The sequence below is a fragment of the Brassica rapa genome, chromosome A09 (assembly GCF_000309985.2).
Source record: "Brassica rapa cultivar Chiifu-401-42 chromosome A09, CAAS_Brap_v3.01, whole genome shotgun sequence".
NCBI classification, from domain to species: domain Eukaryota; kingdom Viridiplantae; phylum Streptophyta; class Magnoliopsida; order Brassicales; family Brassicaceae; genus Brassica; species Brassica rapa.
In genome coordinates this window covers 2819425-2845754 of record NC_024803.2, presented here as the reverse complement: position 1 = coordinate 2845754, position 26330 = coordinate 2819425, and the positions used below count along the sequence as shown (strand labels likewise).

At 34.5% G+C, this 26330-nt stretch overlaps 7 protein-coding genes across 13 annotated transcripts; 3 read left to right on the top strand and 4 right to left on the bottom strand.

The window, feature by feature from the left end:
- Positions 1-3962: 3962 nt before the first annotated feature.
- Positions 3963-7210, top strand: LOC103837307. 4 transcript variants are annotated; one of them, XM_009113662.3, is made up of 5 exons: positions 3963-4124; positions 4535-5064; positions 5151-5383; positions 5466-5715; positions 6192-7210. In XM_009113662.3, exons 2-5 carry the CDS (start codon positions 4830-4832, stop codon positions 7073-7075), a joined length of 1602 nt encoding a protein of 533 aa, XP_009111910.1. In that variant the 5' UTR covers positions 3963-4124; positions 4535-4829; the 3' UTR covers positions 7076-7210. The 4 variants fall into 4 exon arrangements, with proteins under 4 accessions (XP_009111910.1, XP_009111909.1, XP_009111908.1 ...); XM_009113661.3 differs by having other exon boundaries at positions 3977-4140; XM_009113660.3 differs by lacking the exon at positions 3963-4124 and adding an exon at positions 4143-4290.
- Positions 7211-7916: 706 nt separating this feature from the next.
- On the bottom strand, positions 7917-10700 carry LOC103837306 (ankyrin repeat domain-containing protein 13C-B). Of its 2 annotated transcripts, none has more exons than XM_009113656.3 (3): positions 10338-10700; positions 8514-10105; positions 7917-8441 (listed from the first exon to the last, which is right to left on the bottom strand). In XM_009113656.3, the coding sequence occupies exons 2-3, from the start codon at positions 9984-9986 to the stop codon at positions 8064-8066; spliced, it is 1851 nt and encodes a 616-aa protein (XP_009111904.1). In that variant the 5' UTR covers positions 9987-10105; positions 10338-10700; the 3' UTR covers positions 7917-8063. The 2 variants fall into 2 exon arrangements, with proteins under 2 accessions (XP_009111904.1, XP_009111905.1); XM_009113657.3 differs by having other exon boundaries at positions 8514-10096.
- A 253-nt stretch (positions 10701-10953) lies between these two features.
- On the bottom strand, positions 10954-14397 carry LOC103837305 (serine/threonine protein phosphatase 2A regulatory subunit B''beta). 2 transcript variants are annotated; one of them, XM_009113655.3, is made up of 13 exons: positions 13992-14397; positions 13616-13852; positions 13418-13523; positions 13062-13161; positions 12849-12954; positions 12659-12749; positions 12442-12583; positions 12195-12342; positions 12007-12116; positions 11772-11928; positions 11561-11686; positions 11325-11476; positions 10954-11242 (listed from the first exon to the last, which is right to left on the bottom strand). In XM_009113655.3, the coding sequence occupies exons 1-12, from the start codon at positions 14139-14141 to the stop codon at positions 11336-11338; spliced, it is 1614 nt and encodes a 537-aa protein (XP_009111903.1). In that variant the 5' UTR covers positions 14142-14397; the 3' UTR covers positions 10954-11242; positions 11325-11335. The 2 variants fall into 2 exon arrangements, with proteins under 2 accessions (XP_009111903.1, XP_009111902.1); XM_009113654.3 differs by having other exon boundaries at positions 10954-11247; positions 13992-14367.
- A 1100-nt stretch (positions 14398-15497) lies between these two features.
- LOC103837303 (putative defensin-like protein 70) lies at positions 15498-17241 on the bottom strand. The gene is made up of 2 exons (XM_018654640.2): positions 15934-17241; positions 15498-15734 (listed from the first exon to the last, which is right to left on the bottom strand). Exons 1-2 carry the CDS (start codon positions 16028-16030, stop codon positions 15565-15567), a joined length of 267 nt encoding a protein of 88 aa, XP_018510156.1. The 5' UTR covers positions 16031-17241; the 3' UTR covers positions 15498-15564.
- A 248-nt stretch (positions 17242-17489) lies between these two features.
- LOC103837302 lies at positions 17490-20266 on the bottom strand. The gene is made up of 4 exons (XM_009113652.3): positions 19907-20266; positions 18593-18787; positions 18079-18260; positions 17490-18000 (listed from the first exon to the last, which is right to left on the bottom strand). The coding sequence occupies exons 1-4, from the start codon at positions 20193-20195 to the stop codon at positions 17692-17694; spliced, it is 975 nt and encodes a 324-aa protein (XP_009111900.1). The 5' UTR covers positions 20196-20266; the 3' UTR covers positions 17490-17691.
- A 1025-nt stretch (positions 20267-21291) lies between these two features.
- LOC103837301 (sec-independent protein translocase protein TATA, chloroplastic) lies at positions 21292-22226 on the top strand. The gene is made up of 2 exons (XM_009113651.3): positions 21292-21648; positions 21887-22226. The coding sequence occupies exons 1-2, from the start codon at positions 21355-21357 to the stop codon at positions 22016-22018; spliced, it is 426 nt and encodes a 141-aa protein (XP_009111899.1). The 5' UTR covers positions 21292-21354; the 3' UTR covers positions 22019-22226.
- Positions 22227-22454: 228 nt separating this feature from the next.
- On the top strand, positions 22455-25200 carry LOC103837300 (uncharacterized protein At2g34160). 2 transcript variants are annotated; one of them, XM_009113650.3, is made up of 5 exons: positions 22455-24087; positions 24214-24256; positions 24496-24558; positions 24651-24715; positions 24807-25200. In XM_009113650.3, the coding sequence occupies exons 1-5, from the start codon at positions 23929-23931 to the stop codon at positions 24933-24935; spliced, it is 459 nt and encodes a 152-aa protein (XP_009111898.1). In that variant the 5' UTR covers positions 22455-23928; the 3' UTR covers positions 24936-25200. The 2 variants fall into 2 exon arrangements, with proteins under 2 accessions (XP_009111898.1, XP_009111897.1); XM_009113649.3 differs by having other exon boundaries at positions 24214-24262.
- Positions 25201-26330: the final 1130 nt, after the last annotated feature.

Here is a 26330-nt window from a genome sequence, read left to right as displayed (position 1 = left end):
ATAAATAATATGTAAACATACAACACAAAAAATAGAAAAACTACACTAAACATATGTAAGATTACCATTTTTCACTTAAAAAAAAGACGGCTTATCTCCATAATGTAACATTACCGTTTTATAAAAAAAAAACAAAAAAACATTATATATAATTTCAAAAATAATAAATATATGTAAACATACAACATAAAAAAAAGAAATACTACATTAAACATATGTAAGATTACTATTTTACATTTTTATTTAAAAATAATAATATGTAAACATACAACATAAAAAATGGAAAAACTACATTAATTAAACAATGTAAGATTGCCATTTTTCACTAAAAAAAAGACGGCTTATCTCCATAATGTAATATTACTATTTTGTAAAAAAAATATTATATATAATTTTGAAAATAATAAATAATATGTAAACATACAACATAAAAAATGGAAATACTACATTAAACATATGTAAGATTACCATTTTACATTTAAAAATAACAATAATATGTAAACACACAACATAAAAAAATAGAAAAATTACATTAAACATATGTAAGATTACAATTTTCACTAAAAAAACGGCTTATCTCCATAATGTAACATTACCATTATATAAAAAAAAAGAAAAAAAACATAAATATAACTATTTGACTATTTGTCCAAGTTCTTCTATTAAACATTGCCGCTTTACACTAAAAATGGAAAAATACATTAAGATTTAAACATCTATCTTAAAATATAAAATATATAAATTAACTAAATATAAAGTATAAGAAAGAGAAATACTCAATATATAGAAAATAAATAATAAGTAAATATTATAAATATACAAATTATATATACAATAATAAGTAAATGCACAATTTATAAAAAATGGAAAGAGTATATTAAATATTAAACATCTATCTTAAAATGTAAAATATAGATATTAAGTAAATAGAAAGTATAAGAAAAAGAAATACACAACTTAAAAACAATGGAAAAAGTATATTAAGATTTAAGCATCCATCTTAAAATGTAAAATATAGATATTACGCAAATAGAAAGTATAAGAAAAGGAAATACACAATTTAAAAAATGGACAAAGTACATTAGTATTTAAACATCTATCTTAAAATGTAAATCTATCTTAAAATATAAAATTATTAGTAAATAGAAAGTATAAGAAATAGAAATACACAATATAAAAAAATAAGTAAATATATAATATAAGTAAATACCCAATTTAAAAAATGGAAAATTACAAAGTTTTAAAAATATATCTTAAAATTTAAAATATAGATATTACATAAATAGAAAGTATAACAAATGAAAATATACAATTTTTAAAAAATGAAAAACGTACATTAAGATTTAAACATCTATATTAAAATGTAAAATAGAGATATTAAGTAAATAAAAAGTACAAGAAATAGAAATACATATACAGGAAAATAAATAATAAGTAAATAATAAGTAAATAATGTAAATATATAATATATGAATTATATATATAATAATAAGTAAATACACAACAACATTTAAAAAATGGAAAAGTTCATTAAGCATTAATCATCTATCTTAAAATGTAAAATATAAATATAAGGAAATACACAATTTAAAAAAATGGAAAATGTACATTAAGATTTAAATATCTATTTTAAAATATAAAATATAGATATTACGTAAAAAAAATAAGAAATGGAAATAAACATTTTAAAAAATGGAAAAAATATATTAAGATTTAAACATCTATCTTAAAATGGTAATAAATTATATAAAAATGGAAATACTACATTAAAAAAAAATATAGTTTTACATCAAGAAAGTCCCTATAAAACTCATTATACCATCAACGTCAACCTCACACTATCAAGGAAAGCTTCAAAACACTCGAGCAAAAAAATGGTTCCACCATTAACCCTTGCCGTCCCAAAAACTTTTAATGACCTTGAAAGAGATTTTTTATAAGAACGAACTTTTTATTAGGTGGATTCATTGTTGGAAACCCCGCAATTTCCAAAGGGCAAACTTATTCAGGGAATTGAATTGTTTTTCATAGACTCAAAGGTATTCTTACAAATTTAAATTAATCTAATCCATAATTTTATTGTTAATATTCATACTAACTCTTTCATGATCAAACCATTACAGTTAATATCCATTCAAGCGTTTATCCCAGAACACTTCCTTCCTCGCCGAATCCGGTATTAGTTCATGTTGGTTTAGTATTGTTTTTGGTTTATTAACCGGTTTAGGATAGTCCTATTGTAAATATAATTTAACTTGATTTAGCATATATTATGCTTAAAATAACTTAAATTAAATAATAGTAATTATGCTTAAAATATAATTGTAGAGAGTTTTCAAATATAGTTTACAGAATATTATAGGTGATGAATTTACTTTATTAAATTCATTTATTACTTCAAACTAAGTTTTTTTTTAAGCATACTGAGTTATAAATATCAATGATGGATTGATGAGTATAACATGAAGACAAAAATATAATTATTTGATTTTCAAGATAAGAAATTCAGCTTTTATTCAGTTACTCAATATATAACATCTTAAATTATTTTTTAAAACATACACATAATTTATATATATAGATTAATCTTCCAAACTTAAACTATTATATTATATATGAATAATGTTTTTAAATAAAAATAATTTCTGATTTAAAAAAAATAAAAACAACAAATGGTTATTTTCAAATAATGGATGTAATTTACATTATACTATCATTTAACAAGTATTAGATACGTTTTGATATATCATTATTTTCTATTTCCAGAAAACAATAAATTGTTAAACATCAATATCATCTAGGTTAAGTATACGAATAAAACAAATTCAAACATCACAAAAAAATATTTACATAAACATTATAATACAATAATTTAATCAAAAAATACAATTCAAAAAGAGAATATTCAAAAGAATAGTTATATACTTAATATTTGAAAATCAAAGATATTTTTGCTAAAATTGTACTTACCTGGCCAAGGAGATCGACCATCTTTTTACGAATCGATCGATTGTTGAGCATGTGATCGATCCGAAAATACTCTGCAGTTTAATTAAATATCTAAAACATTTATTCCAACACTCAACAGATAGTTTTGCTAAATATGATAATTAGATAGCCAAAAAAATTACAAAAAAATATTTAAATAGTAAAAATATGTTAATTGAACGTGTTAAAATTTAAAATAAATTTTAATTATGACATGCATCTTAAGATTTATAAAAATATATATATCATAACCTATATATAAATAATTTAACAACTTAAATTAGAAAAAAAATAAAAATCCCGGGCGTAGCCCGGGTTAATCCCTAGTTAGACATACAAGTTGTGTAACAACACCGTTCGTTCGCATGATTGACTTTGTAATTTGTATATTACCAACAAAAAGAAAGAACACATGCTTATCATACACTTGTCATATTTTAAATTTTTGTTTCACTATATTTTTTTTTCTTGGCGTTTGGTGAAGCAACTAACTACGTACGATTACTTCAGTAGTTGGAAAAGTAGAAAATGATTTGAATATAAAGTTTGATGTAACAAGAAATTATAATTTAAAGTCCCGTGTTTCATACTAAATATTAAGTTTTTGACAAATACTAAATATTAAAGTTATATTTAAGTTTAAAAAGAAGACATGCTTATCATACATTTATTATATTTAAAATTTAGTTTGTTATTAATTTTGTTTTGGCGTTTGGTGAACTAATTAACTACAAATGATTAGTAGTATAAAGTACGAAATTTACTAATCTTATTATTAACATGTTTTTTATACTAAATTTTAAACTGAAGTCATAGTAAAAATAAATACAACAAACTGTTGTGTGTTTATACTAAATTTTAAATTCAAGTCAAGTAAAAAAGCTTATAATAAAACAAATTGTTTTTAAAAACAGACCAAACTTTAATCAGTGTGGTGATATATTTATAATAGTAGTACTTTAATAACACAACACAACCTCGCACACATAGTTTAAGAAACCGCACTTTGGGGTTAGGCTTTTTTAATTATCCATGAAAATGTCATGTCTATACATATTATCTTTCTTGGTGTATATTCCTGGCTTGTATTGAGTGGTTTTGTGTTATGATTCTCCGCCTCTTTTTCAGACCAGCTGGTAAACAATGCATTTGGTACTTTCTTTCTTCACAATCCAAGTGTCGTTTGTATTCATCTTTCTTATCGAAATTCATATTTTCATAGACTTTTTTTCTTATAAGAAAATTGCTTTTCTCAGTTCAAACATTGTGTTAAAAGATAATTGAGTTTAGATACGATCAACGGTTATGCTCTTCTCTCCTTTAATATCTCCATAATTGTTGTAACAAATCCGTTTCATGTGTTTATTTATTTCATTTTCTCATCTCTCTTCCTCATTTCTATATTTTTTGTTTAATTAATTTTCAGTTTGAGCTTATTCAGCTCATTTCAGGTAGACTGGATATTTCCAGAGAGGTTCATCATGTTTTTTTTTTCATTTGGTTTGAGAATTCTAATTGTTTTATTTTGTTGTTTTCTCTGTTGCAGGGAGATAGCAAATGGACCACTTGATGAAGGAGGAAACAACCATGTTTTGATCAAAGCATCTTGATCTCCATCTCTTTTCTTTTCCACACAATATTATCTTAGAAAAGGAAAAATAAAATATCATGTGATTTGTGGTTGATAGTTGACAAGTGTGGCTATAAAAGAAAGTAGTTTCCTGAGAAACTTAAATATAGTTAGGAAGAAAGTAGGATTTTCTTGGGAAAAGGTTTCAGTTACAAAGAGGAGAAGTAAAAGACAAAGAGAAAGAACAACAAGTGGGTTTTAGAAAAATCAAATGGTAGCAAAAGAAAGTAGTATAAGCATGAAGTCATTAGAGAGACTGGTTTCAGATAAAGCATCAAAGCTTGGAAACTCATTTCCATGTCAAATCTGTGTTGTTGGGTTTCTCTGTGGAATCTGTCTCACTTCACTCTTCTTAGCTGCTCTCACTTCCCTTGGCACCTTTGGGCTCACTGCCTTCTCCTTCTCCTCTGTTTTTCCTCCATGCAATTCCACTTCTCAAGTTACCAGTAAGCTTCAAAAAATGTTTTGTTTTGGTTAGGTAACTACTTGTGTGTGTGTTTTCATGTAATGAATAATTATTTGTTATATGCAGATATGGGTGCACACATAGACAGAACAGCAGATGAAAATGATGATGACGATCAGGTGAAACTTTTGGTCTCTGCTTGGGACAATTTATTACTAAACAATGAAGACTACTTCAAGAAACAAGGGATAAACAAATCTGATGTCCCAAACGCTCCACATTTGGAGAATTGTAAGGAGAGGACAGGAGTTAGGGAGCGTTTGGATACACCAATAGCCAATCAGACATTTCCTTCTTGGGTATGCTTTCTTCTTCCTCTTCTTTGCCATCTTCAAGAAACTACTATGATGAATGAATGATCACGAAGGAACCTTGTTTCAGATCAATGGAGGAGATGAAGAGAATTATCCATTAACAAGGAGAGTCCAAAGAGAGATATGGTATCATCAGCATCCTCAGGACTGTGCAAACAAGAGTCTCAAGTTCCTTGTAGCTGATTGGGAAACGCTTCCTGGTTTTGGAATAGGAGCTCAGATCGCTGGAATGACTGGTCTTCTCGCAATAGCTATAAACGAAAACCGAGTTCTTGTTGCTAATTACTATAACCGAGCAGATCATGATGGTTGCAAAGGTATGTTCTAACATGTCAAAGACATCAACACCTAAGACCTGTGGGTTCGGTAGTTCGGTTCAACATAAATTTTACCGATAATCCGAAATAAAGTTCAGTTCGGTTCTGTATTCGGTTATTTTGGCTTTTAAAAATCCTACTTTGGTTAAAATTTTGGACAAGTTTGGTTAATTTCAGTTAAATTTGGTTAGTACGATTATTTCTGTTTAAAATTTGGTTATTTCGGTTAGTTTAGTTTGGGCTTTTGATGTGATTTGGTTTTATATTTTTTGTTTTCTTTTAAGAAAACCAAAATAGACGACTGCCGAATCGGACCGAAAACCACTTTTTTAGAAAAGCTACCAAATCGAACCGAACTCCAAACCGAACTAACCGAAAACTTTGCTTTGGTTGGGCGGGTTCTGTTTGGTTCAACATCTCTCAGCCCTAGTAACCCTAGGAAACCTTTTCTTGATTCATCTCCTGTTTGGTTGCAGGTTCTCGTCGGGGAAGCTGGTCTTGTTATTTTCTACTGGAAACATCTAAAGAGTGTAGAAAACGTGCGTTGGAAGTAATGAAAAAGAAAGAAGCGTGGGAGAGTGGGCTTGTTACAGGGAAACAAAACTACAGCAGCAAGGAGATTTGGTCAGGGCGCATACCAAAGCTATGGGGTCACCCTTGGAGTTATATGAAGCCTACTACAGAGATCAACGGGACTTTGATCTCAAGTCACAGGAAAATGGATAGGAGATGGTGGAGAGCACAGGCGGTGAGATACTTGATGAGGTTTCAAACTGAATATACTTGCGGTCTGATGAACGCTGCTAGACATTCCGCGTTTGGAAAAGAAGCTGCTGAGATTGTTCTCTCTACAGGAGACTGGAGAAACAAGAAGAAGGAGGTTAGGTCAGAGATTGAAGAAGAAGTGTGGTCTAATCACAAGCCGTGGGTTCCAAGGCCAATGCTGAGCGTGCATGTACGAATGGGAGACAAAGCATGCGAGATGAGAGTTGCTGCTTTAGAAGAGTATATGCATTTAGCTGATAGGATCAGAGATAGGTTTCCAGAGCTCAACAGGATTTGGCTATCTACAGAGATGAAGGAAGTTGTGGAGAGAAGTAAAGACTATGCTCACTGGAGATTCTATTACACGGAAGTGGCGAGACAGGTTGGTAATACATCCATGGCTGAGTATGAAGGCAGTCTTGGGAGAGAGATGAGCACTAACTATCCTCTTGTTAACTTCTTGATGGCATCAGAAGCTGATTTTTTCGTTGGGGCATTGGGTTCCACTTGGTGTTTTCTCATTGATGGTATGAGGAATACCGGTGGTAAGGTTATGTCCGGTTATCTCAGTGTCAATAAAGACCGGTTCTGGTAACTTCATAGGATCCATTATGTACATATTACATAACTAATACCAGCTTTAAGACTTCTCTTACAATACATTTCTTGTTTCTTCATCTGTTTGTACAAAGAGTTTTCGGTGTATAATAAAGGTTTAGTTTACAAACAATTCAAAGCAACTGCGAACCAACTGAACCTATTCTTAACTGGCTACAACATGTGAAGTAGGTCTGAGAGTTCGAATATTCAGTTTGGGTTTGTTTGGATCATTCCTTGTTTTTTTAGAGATTTGGATCCATCTAGATATTTGTAAATTTTTTGTTTGGTTTCTCTTCGGTTCCACTCGGTTTCTGTTTGGTTCGGTTTCAAATATTTTTACTTATAAATACTCTGAATTTTTTTTGTGTATAGTTCGGTTTTAGTACAGTCTTCTTTCTCTTTTTGATCAACGGCGGTTCTAGTATAATATTTTTATTCAAAATCCGTCAAAATTTAATCGAAACTGTTATATTTATTACAAAAATGTTAGTGGAGATTGCAAACAAAAATTCATTATAACAATCATAAATTAGAAAAGAATATAACACATGGAATCGATGACAAGAAAAAAAGAACACATGGAATCATCGCCTTGGATATTCATGTTTTTATGTTGAGTATAGATTGTTTTTTAGTGGGTTGGATCCATTTAGATCATTTATTTTTGGGTCCGGATCTATTAAAATCAGTTCTTTTCAGTTTAGTTTCGATTTTTGGACATAAGAATTTTAGACCAATCTAACTAGTCGTAAAGTTTCTGTTCAGTTTTGGTCAAATATTTTACTGTCGGTTTTGGTTGGATATTTTTGGATCGGTTCTAATTTGGTTTTTTGAGGCTAGGTAAGATGTGCAACCATAATGGCTGTTCCTTATATCAAAACACGTTCCTTAAAAAAAATCACAAACAATTGCATACTACAAACAATAACACAACCAACCTCTTCTCATCTAAATGTTACACCCTGTTCTTCAGGAATGTGCAATTACGCATCCGCTTCTTGATTGGAACGAGAACTCGAGGAGCCAGGTTTTGGAGCACCGTGCTTCCTGTTCTTCCTGATTCTAGCTTTCTTGGCTTTCATCCTGCGTTTCTTCTCAGCTGAATCTACCCATGTGTAATCCGACGGTATGAGGAAAGGGTCCACTTCATCGTCCCTGTACCTGTTACTCTCGCAGTCACTTGCTTGGCCTCCACCGCGAGCACCTTTCATCCATGACACCCATGACGAATTATCTGATGACTTTGCATCATGAAAAACAGGACTAGAAGGAGGCGTTGAGAATTCCTCAGATGGTTGGAGCTCTTCGAATTTAGTAAAAGTGACAAGAACACGGACTGTTGGTATAATGGGGATTGCAATCTGCACAATCAGCAGAAACATAAGATAGGCTTCAAAGGTGATTAATCAATAAAGGGGTCAAAAGAGATTCACCTTAACAGGGAATGTTCCTGTTGGTAGTTTTGTGGTGAGAAGCTCTCTGAGCCTCCTCACTGCTTTCACCTTATTGGCTAATATGTCAAGAAGAGGAAGAAGCTCGTCTGTCTTTAGAGGGAAGTCAGGTGTTAACCATAACACAGGTCTTAACCCTTTCTTGTACTCACTTTCACTCTTCTTCTTCTTGGCATTGCCTTTGTTGTCCTTTGTGGTATCATCACATCTCTGGCTTTTCCCTTTCTCTGATGCCAACTTGGATCCTTTCTTAACCTTTGTTGCTGTATTATCTTCACTACCACCATCACAACCAGGTTTTGAGCCTTTCTTATTCCAACCAAACCACCCTTTCTTCTCCTTGAGAGAACCACCATTCTCCTGGTGATGATCATTCTCTTCATCTACCTCCATCAGCAAAGCAGAATCCAACTGCTTTCTCTCCTCAGAGGTCAACACATCCTCAAACCCATCGTTCTCACCACCATTCGCCCCCACTCCATCAACAGCAAACATCTCCTCATCACTCACCGCACCCGGAACGCTTCTCGACTTCACACTCACCATCACATGCATCATGTCATACACTTTCGCTTTCCAGCTCCCAACGCTCTCGGTCCTCTCCTGCCGTCTCCAATTCGCTTGAGGAACCAACTCAGCTTGCGTCACATCAATGCCAGGCCTATACATGTTAGTCTGAGACATCTGTTTCACCTCGTTAGCAACTTCTGCTTCCGTCGGCTGGGCCCCCGCCCCTTCCAGGGCGTTGGTCACTTCTTTCTCCTTGTGAGAAAGAACAATCAACGCCCTGGGAGGCAGCGACACCTTCCCATCATCAGAACTATAACCGTCTCCCAAGAAAAGGAACGTCTGGTCTGATCTTTGGATACGGAACCCATCAAAACCTGCTAGAGTCATGTCAGCGCGGAGGTTGCACCCGCGCTTCCATATCCTGTAAGTATCCGAAGGCGCGATACGGCCAACAAAAGGAATCACTGAGCTTTCGAAATGGAAAGTGATCTCCATGTAGAAGTCACGGATCCTAGAAGCAGAAGCCGTTATCCTAGGGAGCCTCCTGCACCATTTGGCCCAAGCTAGAGGCTGGTAATGCCTTGCAATGATCATTGCAATGGCTTCCTCTCTAGTGCACACTGCTTCCTGCAACGCGCTCCAGCCGTTCTCGTTCTGCAGGCTCCAGTCTGCGCCGGCGGACATTAGAATCTCGGCGCAGACTGGGTCGCGGAGACGGACGGCCAGGTGGAGAGGGGTTTCACGGTTGGGAACGTCGCGGCGATCAATCACTGCAGTTATGGAATCAGCATTGGACTCGGCTTGTAATGACTCTGCCTCATTGGTGACTTCACCGGCTTTGGATAAGGTGGGGAGGTTTGTGATGATTCTTCTGAGAGCAGTATGGTCATGAAGGACAACAGCTAGGTGGGCAGGACTGTGTGTGTATTTAGAGTAATCTTCCATCTTTATATCAAGAGAGGTTGTTGGTACACTTTGTTGTTCTCATCTATTCTCCTTCAACTACTAACATGTAAAGTTTTGACCTTTAACCAATGAGCTCCACACTAAGCAACCTATAGACTCTGAAGAAAAGAACCCATCAGTATAATTGCAAGATTGAATTGAAAGTTTTCAACTTTAGCTGAAACAAATCTCAAAAAGTAATGCCCTACATAAGCTAGCTGTTCCAGTGTTTGATATCTTATAGCAAAAAAAAAAAAAGCTTGTGTCTTTATGAGAGATTCAAGAGAAGCAGTCATGCCTCTACTTTATTCTAATTCATTTGATTCTTGGTGAAGGTCACAAGATAAGAACCTGAGGAGAGAGAAGGGCCTGAGGAATCCGAAACTGGAGCCGCTTGAGTCCAGAGGAAGAGAATGTGAACGGTTGATAATGATCGTGCAACGACAGTTCGATCTAGCGACCGTATAAGCTTTACTCAGATCTCTCTCTCTCTGTCTGGAACTTGGTTGGTGCCATTTGGTTTATGCTTTACGGTTCTGTCATCTGTGGAGGGAGGGAGTAAGTGATTACCCTCGGATTTGGAGTTTATTTACGACTTTGCCATCTGATTTTAGCTTTACATTTACAGGGTGGCTGTTTCAGCTTTCTATGTTCCATAATAGCTTAAGCATTAAGCCCATCACTCTCTTTTAGTATAAGTGAATCTGAAAAAGGGTTAGGATTGTAATTGCTGACTAAATGCATTCAGTTACAACATATCTCAAGAGACAAAAGATAGGTTGTACGGTTTTGGACCGGTTCTCTAGAGAATTAGGACAAAGATCCTTGTGGTTCCCTTCATTGTCTTGTGAAATAAAATCATACTCTTAACCAAATATGAGCACATGTGATAACACTATAAAACAACTAAAACCTGTAACTGACTTTCTTGGATTCCTCTCAAGACAGAACCAACCAACCAACAAAGAACAAAAAAAAAACATTGCATTATTGGTTGGTTTCCACATTGTCTCAACAACTGGAAAATGATGAAAATTAACACATCTACAAAGTATAGACAAAATCCATAACATAGAAACATCAGCACAGTGAAGATGTAAAACAAACCCCATGAGCTAGAGGATTATTAATAAATAGAGAACTATTGTATAGTTTAGATAGAAATTATAGAAAATCAAAACTATCGTTTCAAGTTTCAACATAGAGGATTTCCAAAGATACTTCCCATTGTTGAGGAGGCAATGACTTTGTATCTTCTGTTCTGCATGATTTAACCAATCAACATTTGCACAACCTTTAACTTCAAGAGAGAGAGAGAAGAACCCAAGGAAGCTTTACCTTTTATGAACTCAGAAGGGAGACTCCAGGGACTCATCCCAAGCCTCAGCACTTCCATTGGATGCATCTTCAACATCTTCTTCCATTGAAAGCCGTATGTACTCTCTATGTGCAAAACGGTCCCACTCTGTCAACGTTGGGTTCTCCCGCTCCTGTTTCCATTTCACCATTTTTTTAACAATGTTATAACAGAACCAAGGAAGTATCAAAGGTTATATATCAGACAAGATTAGTACCTGACGGATGAGGAATGGATCCCGTGTTTCAAACGCCATAAACTTGTTAAGATTAAACAGGATGTTGAAGACGTTTCCAGAGAGCTTGGAGCCCTTCAGGTCATGGAGCGTTACATAGCTCTCGTTCTGTGGAATGAAAACAAGAAACATTCAAGCATAAGAATATAATAAACCACACTATCATCATCATCAAAAGACATATTTTTTGAACCTCTGGTCCGATCATATCAATCATCTGACATAAGATATCCTCAAAAAGAACAGCCTCTTGCGCCATACACTCCATTCGACGCAACTGCTCCTCATAAAAGAACTGCATCTCATTTCGCGTAATGATCCCATTCCCATCCAAGTCTATGCACTTAAACCTGATACAGTCTATATGTCAGATTAAAAAGAAAACACTCAAAACGCTATCTGTTATAGCACATTACGCCACAGCTTACCAGTATTCAAGGCTAGGCTCTGAAGATTTATCTTCTTCAGCAAGTATGAAATACACAAAATCCTCATACCCCATTTTCCCTTCGACTTTGCTAGTAAACTTCCTTCCAACCTGAGTATAAACCAATTTTATTATCCACTAAGAGAACTGTTGAAAGGGAAGCAAGGATCAAGCTCTTTTAGACTAAACCTGGGAGAATATTCTGTCGACAATCCGGAAAGTAAGAGCATGGTTTCCATATCTCATAAGGTTTTCTTTGTCAATCAGGAAATCGTGATCCGTATCCAGCTCCCAGAACTTGCAGTATATGACATAGAAATGCTCATATGAGAAGTACCTAGTTGCCAAAGTTAATAGAAAAAGTGTTTAAATGTCAAAATGAAGTGAAACAAAACCATATATACAACAATAGCACAAACTCTGTTTTTCTCAGTACCTCAATACTTTGTTGATATCTTCTTCTTGGTCAGCATGAATCATTGCATCAATTAAGTTTCCTCTCCTGAGCTCCCTAAAAGTAAGTCGACCATTTCCAGATCTATTTATGTAGTAGAATATTCTGTAGGTGACAGTTTCAGCTGGCCCAGAAAAATATATAAAAAATGAGATAAAATAGAATAGTGGCTAAAGTGTATACTAAGTTGAGAGCTAACCATATCTTTCTTGGAACTCAGGTGTGGTTTGCAGGAACTCTAGCCCAGGATGTGTCGCCAACAGTTCTTTAAGTAGTGGTTTGAAATCATCCTGCCCGGAAAAAGAAATACAAAAGTTAAGAACTGAAAATGCAAACGTATGAGCATTGGCAAATTAACTCACTAATATGCCATTAAAAATTAAAATTACCTTGACAATGAAATTATGATTTTGCTGCTTTAGTATCTTAAAGATTTGTGTAGTTGTGTCCATTATCAACATGTTCCCGTTAACCCAATAATCAATAAATGCTTCTCTGCAATAATCAAACATTTAAAACACAGTTATAATCGGTTGTTTCAATATCATGATCATCAAACTCATGAGCCAGGAGGCTTAAAGTGAAACCATAGAAGCACATACCTAGTAACAAAACCAGTGTTGTTGACATCGATCTTCTTGAAAAGTGAAGTGGAGAAGAAAGATGGGAGCTTGCAGATTTCTCTGGTGACTAACTTGAACTCTGAGTATGACAAATAAAAGTATTTAGAGTATAGAAGGCAGGCCTGTGTAAATGTTACCTTTCAATATTATCAATGTTTAGATGCTTTATATGGAATTATTGATTAGGCGGACGCCTAAACCGATCTTTTGAGCTACTAAATCTGTTTTAAATCATTCTAAAAAATCATTTTGTTTAGGTTCGATTTGCCAATTAGGCGGATGCTTAGACCAATTTCTAGAACACTTAATATTATTATGATGACATAAGAGTTTACCTTGTATTTGCAATCCATCAATGTGACCATAGAAAAAATGGTTGATTCTAAACATACATTGCTCTTTCATCTCACTTGGTGGTGGGCGACCATTTTGAAAATAAAACTGCATTCACGTTTCTTACTTGCATTAGTTTACATAAAGCACAAGAATTGACTAATCAAATTCTTTTTTTTGAAGTGTCAAAAAAAAAAAACCTGAGGCATAGGCTCTTTAGCAGGCTCTAAGGTTGTTGGTTTCAGCGAAGAGCCTAAGTTAGAAGGACCAGCTCTCTGCCTCGTCATACGAGGTGAGCCACAGCTCCTCGGCGAAAGCGGAGGAGCAGCACTTCCCGCAGGAAACATTGATGGTATAGAATTGCTGGCGGCAGAACTCGAACCAGATGCAACATTCAAAGTAGATCCAGCTAAGGCATCATGAAGCAATGTTGCAATCTAGAGCAGAAAAAAAACACAAAAAGTTTGAGACTTTTAGATTCAATTGAATGAAAAGAATCGAACTTTACATTAACAAAGGCAGTTGAGGCAGAACAGAGTTGAGAGAGAGACAAGAAGTGGAAATGTCTGTCTGTACCTGTTGATGAGCTTGGGGAAGGGAGAGCCACTGGTCGAAGAGGCTTTGTGTGAATCCGGGTTTTGAGGTTAGGACAAAGGAAGACATCTCTTGTAGCTGAAGCAAATCGGCATCAACGCGAGACATGTCTATCGCATCAACCATACTCATTTTTGATTAGTCTCAATCGAATTAACACACTACGAAAATAAGAAAGAAAATAAAACTGAATCGAGGGAGCTGCAGATCTTCTCAAGTGATCGGGAATGCAACAGAAAAGGTAAACTGAATCGTTCGTTGTTCGCTGTGTGGAAAGAGAGAGATCCCAAAAATAGAAATAAAATAATGTTTCGTTGACTTTTAAAATAAAATAAAAATCAGACAAGATGGGATGATCTATTCATTCGGTTTGATGTTAGATCTTTTCCGGTTTTTTGTTTAGTGTAGTTAGGGCTGAGATTTTTTAACCGAACCGAAGTAAACTAAAATTTCGGTTAGTTTGGTGAGAAGTTCGGTTCGATTCGGCAGGTGTACAAAAAAAATTTGGTTTCTAGTTCTGTTCGATAATCGGTTAATTCTGTTTTTCAAAATAAAATGAAAACCAAATTTCGAACTGAACTAACCAAATTGACAAAATTTTGAATCGAATTAGCCAAAATAACCCGCCGACTTTGAAATATAATTAAAACAAAAAAAATTGGTTAGTTTTGGTAAAAAAAGTTTAAAACCAAACTATCAGTATACCATAACCAAACCAAACAAAACTTTTTTTACGATTCAATTTGGCAAGATTTTAGTCGAACAGAGCTTCCTAAAAACAAAATTACACGAACTACCCATACCAGCATGCCTAAAGGTAGTAGATATCATCTTAGTTCATTATGTTACGAATGCAAGCAAATATCAAGAGGCATGGGCAAGGAGCAGATATCTGCAAAATTTGCAGTATCCATGATCCATTCTGTCCTAGACAAATTTCTATGTTTGTGATTTGTTTTGATCCAGAAAATTTTGGATATCCGCAATATTCACGGATTATTTGATTTGCCAATTATATTAAAAATTAAAATAAATAAAAACAATATATAAAATTAAAATAAAATAAAATATTTTTAAAATATTAGTTTAAAACAAAATTAATAATATCATACCAACAAACTAACAACTTTTAACAAATATTAAAGCTGAATTCAATATTAACAGGTCTAATAAAAAAACTCATATGTTAACATTTGACTTAATAAAAAAATTAAATTGGATATGCAATAACCAAAAAAAATTTTTTTTTAACACAACTTAAAATTAACCAAATTATATCTAGAAATATACGGATCTAATCGGATATTCGGTTTTCAAAAAATAATATTTGTGATTTGCTTCATTTTTTACGAGTATCACATTTTGATGTTTACTTTATTTGAAGCTTTACGAATATCTGAAATTTTCAGATCGGATCGAAATGAATAACAGATCAAATAAAAATTTAACGGATAATTTGTCCAGTCCTAAATATCAAAATCGTATGAATAACGGAACAAAAACTTTGCTTTTTATTCTCATATTGTTATTAGTTCAAACCTTCATGAATAACAAATCATTTTGTACAACAACAATACTTGGAAGTTGGGGGGATTCCAAAACCAATACAAGAACCATCTTTGTATGCCTTATTCAAACAAATGGTTTTGCACTCTTTGTCGCCAAGTTTGTCACTGCAAGGATTGAAGCAAAGTGTACTCGAGGGTTCGTCCTGTGCAAATGTGCCTATTTGAAAGAGAAAAAAAAAAATTCCTTGATAAAGTCGTATGTTAACACAACAAACACAATTATTTATGATATATTTCATACACATTGTTTTATACAATCAAATATTCAGAAAGCTTTTATGAAAACACAAGGATTTGTATCATAGTAAAAAAAATATTCACAATAATGTAAAAAAATTGCAAATATGTATAAATACCGGTGGCGATTTCAATTGTTTGGCAATGAATAGAAGAAACCACCAGGAGAACGGTGAGGGTGAATGCAATCGACATTGTTGAGAAATTCATCTTCATATAATATAATTAGATTTCTAACACGGCTATCTAATTCGTATTATGTTTTTTTTTCTTTTCTGCTTATTGATTCGAAAGACTGTAAATGTATTAGTCTATTTATAAATGCACCAAATTGTTTTTGGTCATCAATCATGTTTATAACCATTAATTATGTATATACTCGTACAATATATATAAGGTATGGTCACTTGACCATATATTTTCAGATGACCCCAAAGTTTTGTGATATAATTATTGGTTCCGAATCTAAATTTAAAATGTTTTCCTTTTAGAGCATTGACAAACAAGTCAGGTTACTGATTTGGTGAGAAGCACGTTACTGCTATGTTTTAGTCATAGAAAGTTTTTTAAAAACCTAAATTAATATTGTGGAATTAGATATATCAAATTTACTTCGTATGTACAAGTCTAATTTTGTTATTGTTTTTCTGAATAACTGCCATTGAGATGTGGCTCCACAATTGATCAAAACAGCGTACATCTTTTTTTTTTTTTGGTCAACTAAACAGGGTACATCAACTATACAATGGTAGCTGGTTTCTCCCATTCTCAGCTTTTAACTTATGGATCAAAACATGATAGAGCTTGTAAGGATGATGGGTGACTATGAAATAGAGCCAAACCTCAGTTATCTCACAACACCTTTCGATTTCGACCAAGCAAATCCTATGTTACGCTTCAAATAGCTTTCCTCTCGCTGGTTCCATTTACTTTTGCTGATTTGTATAGTAGTACTCTTTCGTCTCTATTTTTTTGGGCTATCAGCCAATATTGTACATCATCTTAACTTTTTCTACTATTTCGTTTTACATCAATTTTATACCTTTAAATAGACATTTGTTTCCGTTCTTCCGTAATATCTATAGAATCCAACGTGTCAGTGATCTGATTTCTTCTAGGACATCGATTTGTTTTGACATTTCTGTAAGTGAAACATATTCTCGTATATAGAACCATAGAAACCTATAGCGGGTAACTGAACATGCTGAAGTGCCCACACTTGTTGAGACATAGAACATTGAAAGTGTTTTCTTGACCTTCCGTTTTTTTTTTGTGTAAACAGAGTTAAATGATTGGAACTTTACGATGTGTGTGTTTCAGGTTCTTGTGTGCTTCTAGTGAATGTATTTATCCAGAGTTCAAGCAGCTGGAAACTACCAATATGAGCATGAAGAAATCAGATGTCTTGGCCTTCAGGGTTCAAGTGTTTTTGATTTGAGTAGCCTCTTATACTATTGATCTTATAGTGGTCCTTTCACAATATTTTCACCATCATCATCTTGATGTTGTGGTATCATTTCTTCACATTACTATCAATAAACAATAGGCAACTGGAGATTGTTAAATATTAAGAATCCTACACTGCTTAAGAATAAGAGTTAACTATAGAAGTCACATGTCACTCTCCTTTTCAAACTAGTTTTTGTGGTACTTTCTTTCTGGAAGGTTTATTCGGTTTGGTTATGTGTCTTATTATGACTATACCTTCAATATATACATGTAAAGAGATTCCAAAAGTAACCAACACTTAGCTGCTGAAATCATCATGTATCATCCATATTCAGCAATAATTTCAATAAGACCAAATAGCAGAGACAACTGGTATGCGACTGAAATTCTCAGATATACAATAATTTAACTCAAAACATTATGTGAATCTAGAGAGTGGTAGCAGAATATACCGGTGTGGATTCGAGCAACTCCGCGAATCTCCCGAGTATATCTTTTAAAGCATCCATAAACTCCTCTTCTGTGGATGCGTCAGAGGTTTCTTTATCTCTCTTATTCAACTGAGATTGTATTGTCTCGTAGAGAAGAGCTACTGATTCGTTCTCTGATGATAACGGAGGCAATCCCAACTCTTTTCCGTTCTCTATCATCAAGTTCTTTATAAGATCTGCTCGTCCTTGGTTGTCTTTCACCATTTTTTCTACGAGACACTTGAGTGTCTTCTCGTCTGCCAGAATCTGAGAAAATAGTATGATAGAGCTGGTCAAAGATCCATGCTATGTTATAAGCAAAAGAGAGTCTGGTGTGGGGCTAACCTTACGAAGCTTTGACCCATTGAAGATCTCGACGTTCTGGACGATGGTGATTGGTTTCTCATGAAGGACGTCTGCTATTTCTTGTAGAATTGGTTGTAGTAGTTCTGCAAACTGTGCTTGTCCTAGCTCTTCGTCGCCATCAGCATCGTGCTTCTTAATGATGTTATCTAAGATGGGAAAGTCTGTTCCAAACAAACTTTACTGAGTTAAAACACCAGAATGGGAATGAATGAAACGATTCAAAGGGCAAAGGAATTGCTGGAGAATGGAGAATCAAAAATACATCATGACATACTATATGAGAGTTGACTTTGATCACGTGAGATGGAGGAAACTACGGAATAAATAAATACATGAAAACTAAAATTTTGTAAATCATTTACGAGGTTGATTTTGCATTAGACTAAAACACCAATAGTCACTGCTATAAACTGGTTTCAAAAGGCTGCTCACATAATAAAATCCATGAACTTGCTCAAGATGGTAATTGTAAAAGGCAAAAGAAAGAAGAAACCTGAGAGTGGAGGGACACCCATCTCAGCACCCATGAGGGAAAGAGCTTTTCGAATCTGGCTCTTGGGAAGCTTTCCTTTATCTTCTTCATCCAAATCAGTGAAGAGATTCTCTGCCAACATTGCAAAATCATCCTCATCCTCCAAAATCAGCTTCAACGTACTCCCATCCAGAATTGAAACCACAACTGGAGTATCTGTAAGAAAAAAAATCAACTCTACAATCAAAATTGAGATCACAACTAGAACATCTATAATAAAAAAATATCACTCTACAATCAGAACTGAGACCGAGCATTTGATTCAATCAATCTATAAACAAAACCTATTCTCTTTTTTTCTGAATTATTTTTTTTTAAATGACTAGGAGGTTCTGTGTTCGTAGACGCGTACATCCTCTAGGGCGAGATCCAAATCATCTTAAATTCACTCTCCTTTGGAGAAGAGAGTTCTTTCTTCCAATGGAACTTGAACCTATGACCCCTTAGACACCTACTAAATAATATAATATTCTAACCACTAGGCCGACTCCTCATTGGTAACAAAGCCTATTCTCATTCTTACAACAACAAACTTAGGCTAAAACCAACCGAGGACGGCCAGTGATCTTGAGGGAGCTTCGGTCCCAATACAGTTCGAATCCCGCTGGCCACTAGGGGCAAAATTTAACATCCGGGCTTCCCAAAAACTGAGGTGTACTCTGTAGGCTAAAACCAAGCGAGGACGGCCCAGTAGTCTTGAGGGAGCTTCGGCCCCAATACAGTTCGAATCCCGCTGGCCACTGGGGGCAAAATTTAACATCCGGGCTTCCCGAAAACCGAGGTGTACTCCGTAGGCTAAAACCAAGCGAGGACGGCCCAGTGGTCTTGAGAGAGCTTCGGCCCCAATACAGTTCGAACCCCGCTGGCCACTAAGGGTAAAATTTAACATCCGGGCTTCCCGAAAACCGAGGTGTACTCCGTAGGCTAAAACCAAGCGAGGACGGCCCAGTGGTCTTGAGGGAGATTCGGCCCCAATACAGTTCGAATTCCGCTGGTTACTGGGGGCAAAATTTAACATCCGGGCTTCCCGGCAACCGAGGTGTACTCCGTAGGCTGCCACGGACACTCGCCGCTAGTCTTGATCCATCTCAGTGGGGGACAGGATACACCGGGTTACTCAAAAAAAAAAAAACGTAGGCTAAACTCTATGATCAACATCAATCAACGCACACAAGATCTATTCCTGCTTAAATCTATTTGATCAGATACGATTAGTGGAGTGAATACGATCGCTAAAACACAATAACGTGAAGGGGGAAGGGATGATCCGGTTACCTGTAAGAGCATCCGCAACGGCGGAGACGAACACTCCGAGTTTCTCACTCGCTTGTTCTCTATTTAACTCCGCACGTCGGAAGCTGACGTCATCTCCCGCGGATACTCGGGAGATCGCAGCTTCTTTGATGTGCGGCGGCAGTGAGAGCCCCGAGAGAGATTCAGAGACCTTGGATTCGGAGATTTCGAGAAGCTGAGCTCCGGTGACGCCGTGCTCGAGCTCCGGAAGGTTGAGATCGATGGATCTGAGTAGCGCACCGTCGAAGATCGTCAATCCCGCGTTCGACATTTTGCTCAGAGAGAGAGAGAGAGAGAGAGAGAGAGAGATTACCTGTGACTTTGAGAGGTTGGGCGACGGTGAAAGACCGTTTTTAAAAACTTTTTTTTTTAATTTAGTCAACGGAAACGCTGACTCGCTGTCCTTAACTTTACAGATAAGGGCCGATATTACGGAAATATTACGTTATTACCATTATGGGCCTGCTATAATGGGCTGCTACCATACCACACAGCTCATATGTTAAACTAGATCTTAACCCGTGCCTCCGCACGGGTATTTGTTTTTAATTTTTATAAACATTTAAAAGTTAAATACATATATTATTGTACTAATTAAATTAGAAGATGCTAAATAATTAAATATAACTGAGTTAATTTTATTATTCTGAAAATTTTAAACGATTTTGATTAATTTAATTTTTAATAAACCAATAAATTAATCTGATCATTGAATCTATTTTATAGTTTTTTTATAGATTGCAAAATTGTTTTATTGATTTTTTGAATAAATGAATGATTGCATATCTTTTAAATTTATTAGATAGCTAAATATTAGGCAGCTAAATATTAGGCAATTTTATAACAATTTTTACTTAAATTGCTATTTATAAGGTCAGTGGCATTGGATGGTAATTATTGAGAAAAACTTAGGGTTAAGATTTATTTGTACTTCAGTTTTAATAGTTTAGATACGGAGATCATTTTTCTCAGCAACATATTTTAGTATTTTAAAATTATTGACCTAAATCTCACAAATATTGCAATTAAAAAAAACTGTTATTTTCTTTTTTCATTTTCTTTTAGTTTTTACAATTTTTCATTTTTTTATTAATGAAAACTTCCCTTAAAAATTCACCAGTGATGCTCTAAATTCTCAATATTCTTCATGTAAACAAAATAAAACATTGTGTCTTTTTCTAATTTAAAATTTTATATTTTCTCTTAAAAAGGAGTTTTTGAGTTTTAATCTGATGTCATATTTTCTAGCATTATCAGAAGAAGAAGAAGAAAAATTATAATTGGTATGTTTAATAAAACTAGACTTCTTTTTTTTTTATTCTAATTTATTTTAGATGAGAATCTGAATATCTGGATAATAAAATGAAGAAGAAAAAAAAACAGATAGCATTAGAACCAGAAGAAAAAAAAAAGAAAAAACTAGAGCAGTAATGGCGACATCTGTTGCGACTCTATCTTCTCCTCCACCAGTTTCTTTACCTCTCTCATCATCTCGCTCTTCCCTATTCTCCAACTGCTTCACAGTAACGACCCGACCAAAGACTCGGTCTTTGGTAGCCATTCGACCGGAGCAGAGGAGAAAGGCACTCACTTGCAATGCCCTGTTTGGTCTCGGTGTCCCTGAGCTTGCCGTGATTGCTGGCGTCGCTGCGTTGCTTTTCGGACCCAAGAAGCTTCCTGAGATCGGTAAAAGTATTGGCAAAACTGTCAAAAGCTTTCAACAGGTTTGGTCATTCGATAAACTGATCGAATTTTGTGTTTCAAGTTCTTTAGTTAATTGTTATGGGTTCTGTCTGAACTGATGTCAACACTTGGAAAAAATTGGAACTTGAATAGAAAATTGCTGGTTATTGTTATGGCTCTTAGTTCTTGGCTTCTGCTTGTATGTTTTGTGTTCCTTTTAGCTTTTGTCTTGGATTGATGAAGAACTTGTGGTGTTTTTGTTTGTTTGTAATGATGCAGGCTGCAAAAGAGTTTGAGTCTGAGCTTAAGACGGAGCCTGAAGAAACTGTTGCTGACTCATCTACCGTAGCTATGAGCAACAAGGCAGAGGAGAAAACTGAGGTTTCGTCAAGCTCCAAGGAGAATGTATGAAGAATGATGAATGAGACTTTAGGCTTTGGTTTGTTTTTTTCATGTAGCTACAAGGGTTTGTGAAATGAGTTTAGATCAAATACTCTTTGTTGAAGGAAGAAGAGTAGTCTTCCTGTAAGAATTGGCTCCATGGTGGTGTTTGAATCTGTAAAGCTCTTCTTCTCAAGAAGGCAGAATAACTTGCAAAAGAGTACAGAGAACTCTCAGTAAACCAACATGCTAGAACTGAGACAAAAAACAAAAACTCAGGACACTCTAAGATCCTGTTCTGGATATTACAATTCCAATCTGTAGAACAAGAGTAATTTTGTCTAACATGATTTATTCACTGAGGTAGCTTTTATCCTCTCTAACCCACCACTACGTCTTGGCTGCACCATTTTCACCGCCTTACTCAGCTTCTTTGCCGTCTTCCTCTCTTTTTCTAAGCGATCTCTACTTTGTCTTCGCCATCAGCATCATCATCTTCACTCTCTTGCTGTCTTTTGGAAGCTCATCATTACTCTCTTGTTTGAGAGACCTCTTTTTCTTTGAGACTCATTTGGTTAAATCCTATTTTAATATTAACATTTTTGTTTGAGAACCTCAATGGATCTTTCACCAATGCAGTGATGCTCTTAAGGTTATATTTTTTTACCGTAACCATCAAATCCATAACCAAATATTAGAAGTTCATATGCATACATTACATGAATAAGAAAGGGCTTCCTATCTTCATCTTGTTCCCTCTGCACAAGTATGTAGAGAGAGCCATTACGTACTCACTCTATGTTTCATTCTATTTTTTTTATCTCTTTTGTTCTTCTCTCCTCAGAATGATCCTACTTGGTAGGATTCTATATCTGTCCTATCTCACCAACAAAAATAAAAGAAAACAAGTGTTTCAAGTTGAAACTTAAGAGTCACAGCGTATACACACTCATTAATGAGACTGCATCACAGAACATGCAACAGCTTGTGCCCAATATCTTAATCTTTGTTTCACTTGTTGAGGATTGTCCCTTGCACAACTCTTCACAATGATTGCTCTATATATGTATATTTCTATTGACCATAGGAATATAAATCAACATTTAAAAGTAGGTAATGGAATAGCTCTTTTACCTGAATCGGTTTTTGGGCTACAATGTATGCTGCTTGAGGAAGCATAAGAAGAAGACAATGAGCGCCATCACTGCTACGCCTGCTACTAGGTGAAAGGAGAGGGGAAAACTGCCTATTCATTTATACAACACTTATGAAGTATTTTTTAAAAAAATTCTAAAATAGTCTTGAATCACAACAAAGATTTGAGATTTTTTTTTAATAAAATGATTTAATGCCATGGTAAATGGTATAAATGAAAGAAAATATTTGAAAATAATAGATTTATTTTCTTCATTTCTTATTAAAATTAACAAAAAATGTTTAGGGATTTTTTTTTTGTATTTTATTAATGTATTTGCCGTTCAAAAAAAATACCATTTATTTGAGTGGAATGGAATAGTTATTCCATCAATTATACACAAATAAAAACAAAATACAAAAAAAAATTCCTAAACATTTTTGATAATTTTAATAAGAAATGAAGAAAATAGATATATTCTTTTTATGTACTTCATTCATCTTATCACATCCACTTTTATTTTATTTCACTAATTTTATTTTATGCTTACCATTTTTATAGTTTTGTAAATAATAATACTTATGAAATCCTCAAAAGTAGATTGTGAGAAATGCAAAGCATTTACTTGGAACTTGGAAGCGAGATGATCCGTTTTAATCTCGTACTAAGTCAACGAACAAACCGGCGACGAACACTCTTTAGCTCTCCTACAACCGCTTCGAAGCGCTATTTACAATGCTTGCACGTACCAAGAAAAAAGAAAGTTTAGTTAAATCAAAAAGATCGTGATCCCAATTAAGATAAAATGGCGATGGAAATAGCAACTCCGATTCATGCACCGGTTACATCTCCGGCCAGCAACCTCATCATATCAGCTACAACGGCAGTGGAAACTCAGAAGAAGAACAGGATTCAAGTTTCCAACACCAAGAAACCCTTATTCTTCTACGTTAACCTCGCCAAGGTAGTGCAAAAATATCCATTAATTTATCACAACAATGGTTTCTTGGTGTCCAAGCAACCATATTTTATATATGAATCTCGTGAGTGTAAAAACTGATCTTTTTTTTTTCATGTGTATCTGATGCAGAGGTACATTCAACAGCACAACGAGGTTGAGCTTTCTGCACTTGGTATGGGTAGGTTTCAACATGGCCGGATTTAAATTTATATATATATATGCATTTTTAAGTCGATCTTAACAAAACTCTTTTTCGACAATTGTATAATAGTTTTTTTGAAATTTAGAGGTCAAGGCTAATGTGTCATATAGTTTTGCGCAGAACCGACATTGGGTTTCAGTTACAATCATTCAATCTTTAGTCTCCCTTTGTTTATGTGTGTGTTTAAAATACTTTTTGATTATTTGCAGCGATCACAACAGTGGTTACTATCTCAGAAATTTTGAAGAACAATGGACTTGCAACCGAGAAGAGTAATTAAGATTTCTCTTATTTTTCATTAACATTGTTTCATCCTTCTTTTTTTGTTTCTTGAAATTTTCATTTGTGTGAAACAAACAAATAGGAGTTCTGACATCGACAGTGGGAATGAAAGACGAGAACAAAGGGAAGATAGTTCAGAAGACAAAGGCCAGTTTTTCTTTCTTTCTCCAATTGCTAAGCTAAGATTTTAAGTATGTATTGTCGGTTTCATTTTTTTGCTTCTGACATATACGTACAGATTGAGATTGTGTTGGCGAAATCAGACAAATTTGATTCTCTGATGACTCCAGCGCCGGAGGAGGAGGCGGTGGCGAATATGGGAGAGAAACCAATAGAAACTGAAGCTCGTGAAGGCAAGAAGGAGTGACCACCTAAACAAATTTCGAGGATTAGTATCATTTTCTTTATAACTATAACAAGCAAACTGTTTGTGCGACGACACATAAAAAAGAATGCTTTCTTATTAACTCAAAAGTGAAATTTTATGGAAAGATAATGAAATGTTATGTTGATCATATTTCATATACTTATATGCGAAGTAAATTTGGCCTTAGTTGATAGGTGAATATTGTTGTACTTGTACTTCCTAAATATTCAGTCTTTTTTTAGTTCATAGTTTAGTTCTAATTAAATATTTTATCTTTTTCTTATTTAGTTCATATTTTTCTTCAAAAAAGTCTACACGAGTTACATTTGTCGAACAATGTAAAAATTTGAAATTTTATAACAAATGAATATAATTTTAAATCTTATGAACTAAATATTGTTGTTAGTAATAAAAAAAATTAAGAAACAAATATATTAAGAATTAATGGAAAATGAGAAAAGATATTGGAGTAAACTACATATTTATTTGGGAAATTTGCCAATATGGAACTAAATCTCTAAAGTATTGTCCTCTTAGAACTAAATTCTCTAACCTTGTCCGTATATAATTAATTCTTGTCCCCTTAGAACTAATACTGTGTGAATCTACTGTTTTGTCCTTTTCTTTATAAAATAGTTAATAAAATTTTAAAAACTTTATGAATTAAAAAGGAAATACTTAATTAAATAAAAATAGGGTTATTTTTTCCCAACTCTCGGTCCCGTTCTCTCCGACTCTCTTTCCCAATCGAGAGACGATTTCTTTCTCGCCGGCGACACCTTCCGCCTCTGAGATTCTTGGTTCGTCGGAGAGCTTCAACGAGGAGTCACATCGCTTCTCCCTCCTCCTTCTTGCGTATTTCCTCTGTTAGTGCCACCGGTTAGATTGTCGTTCTTATCTCCGCCGCCACCGACGATCGAAGCTGCTCAAGCTCGGGAGTAGCTTCTCCTCCCCGATTAAGGACGATTAGTTGTTTTCTTTTGCTCTTCCTTCATCTCGGTTCTGACAATTTGAAGGTTAGGCTTTGAAATCCCCTTTACGATTTTGCTTTTTTTTGTTTGTTCCTTATGTTTATTTGCATGTACTACAAATTGTACTAGATAGAGAGTTAGTTTAAAACACAAATCGAAACAAGTTTATGGTTTTCAGATGCGGAATGTGGTTGAGTGGGGTGTGAGATTGACTTGTTGTTGAGGTGATTTTGAGTTCTAGTTTGTTTGGTATCGGCTTTATTAAGGTTTAGAATTCATAATAGACTTGAAAAAGCTAATGACTTTGACATGCTTTAGGCATCGATTTTACATACTTGTTTTGGGATCGAGTTTGTTATTTGAATTGAATTTGTCGATAGTGTGTAGTCTTTTGTTATTCATTTGGTGGGTAGCAATGACTCTG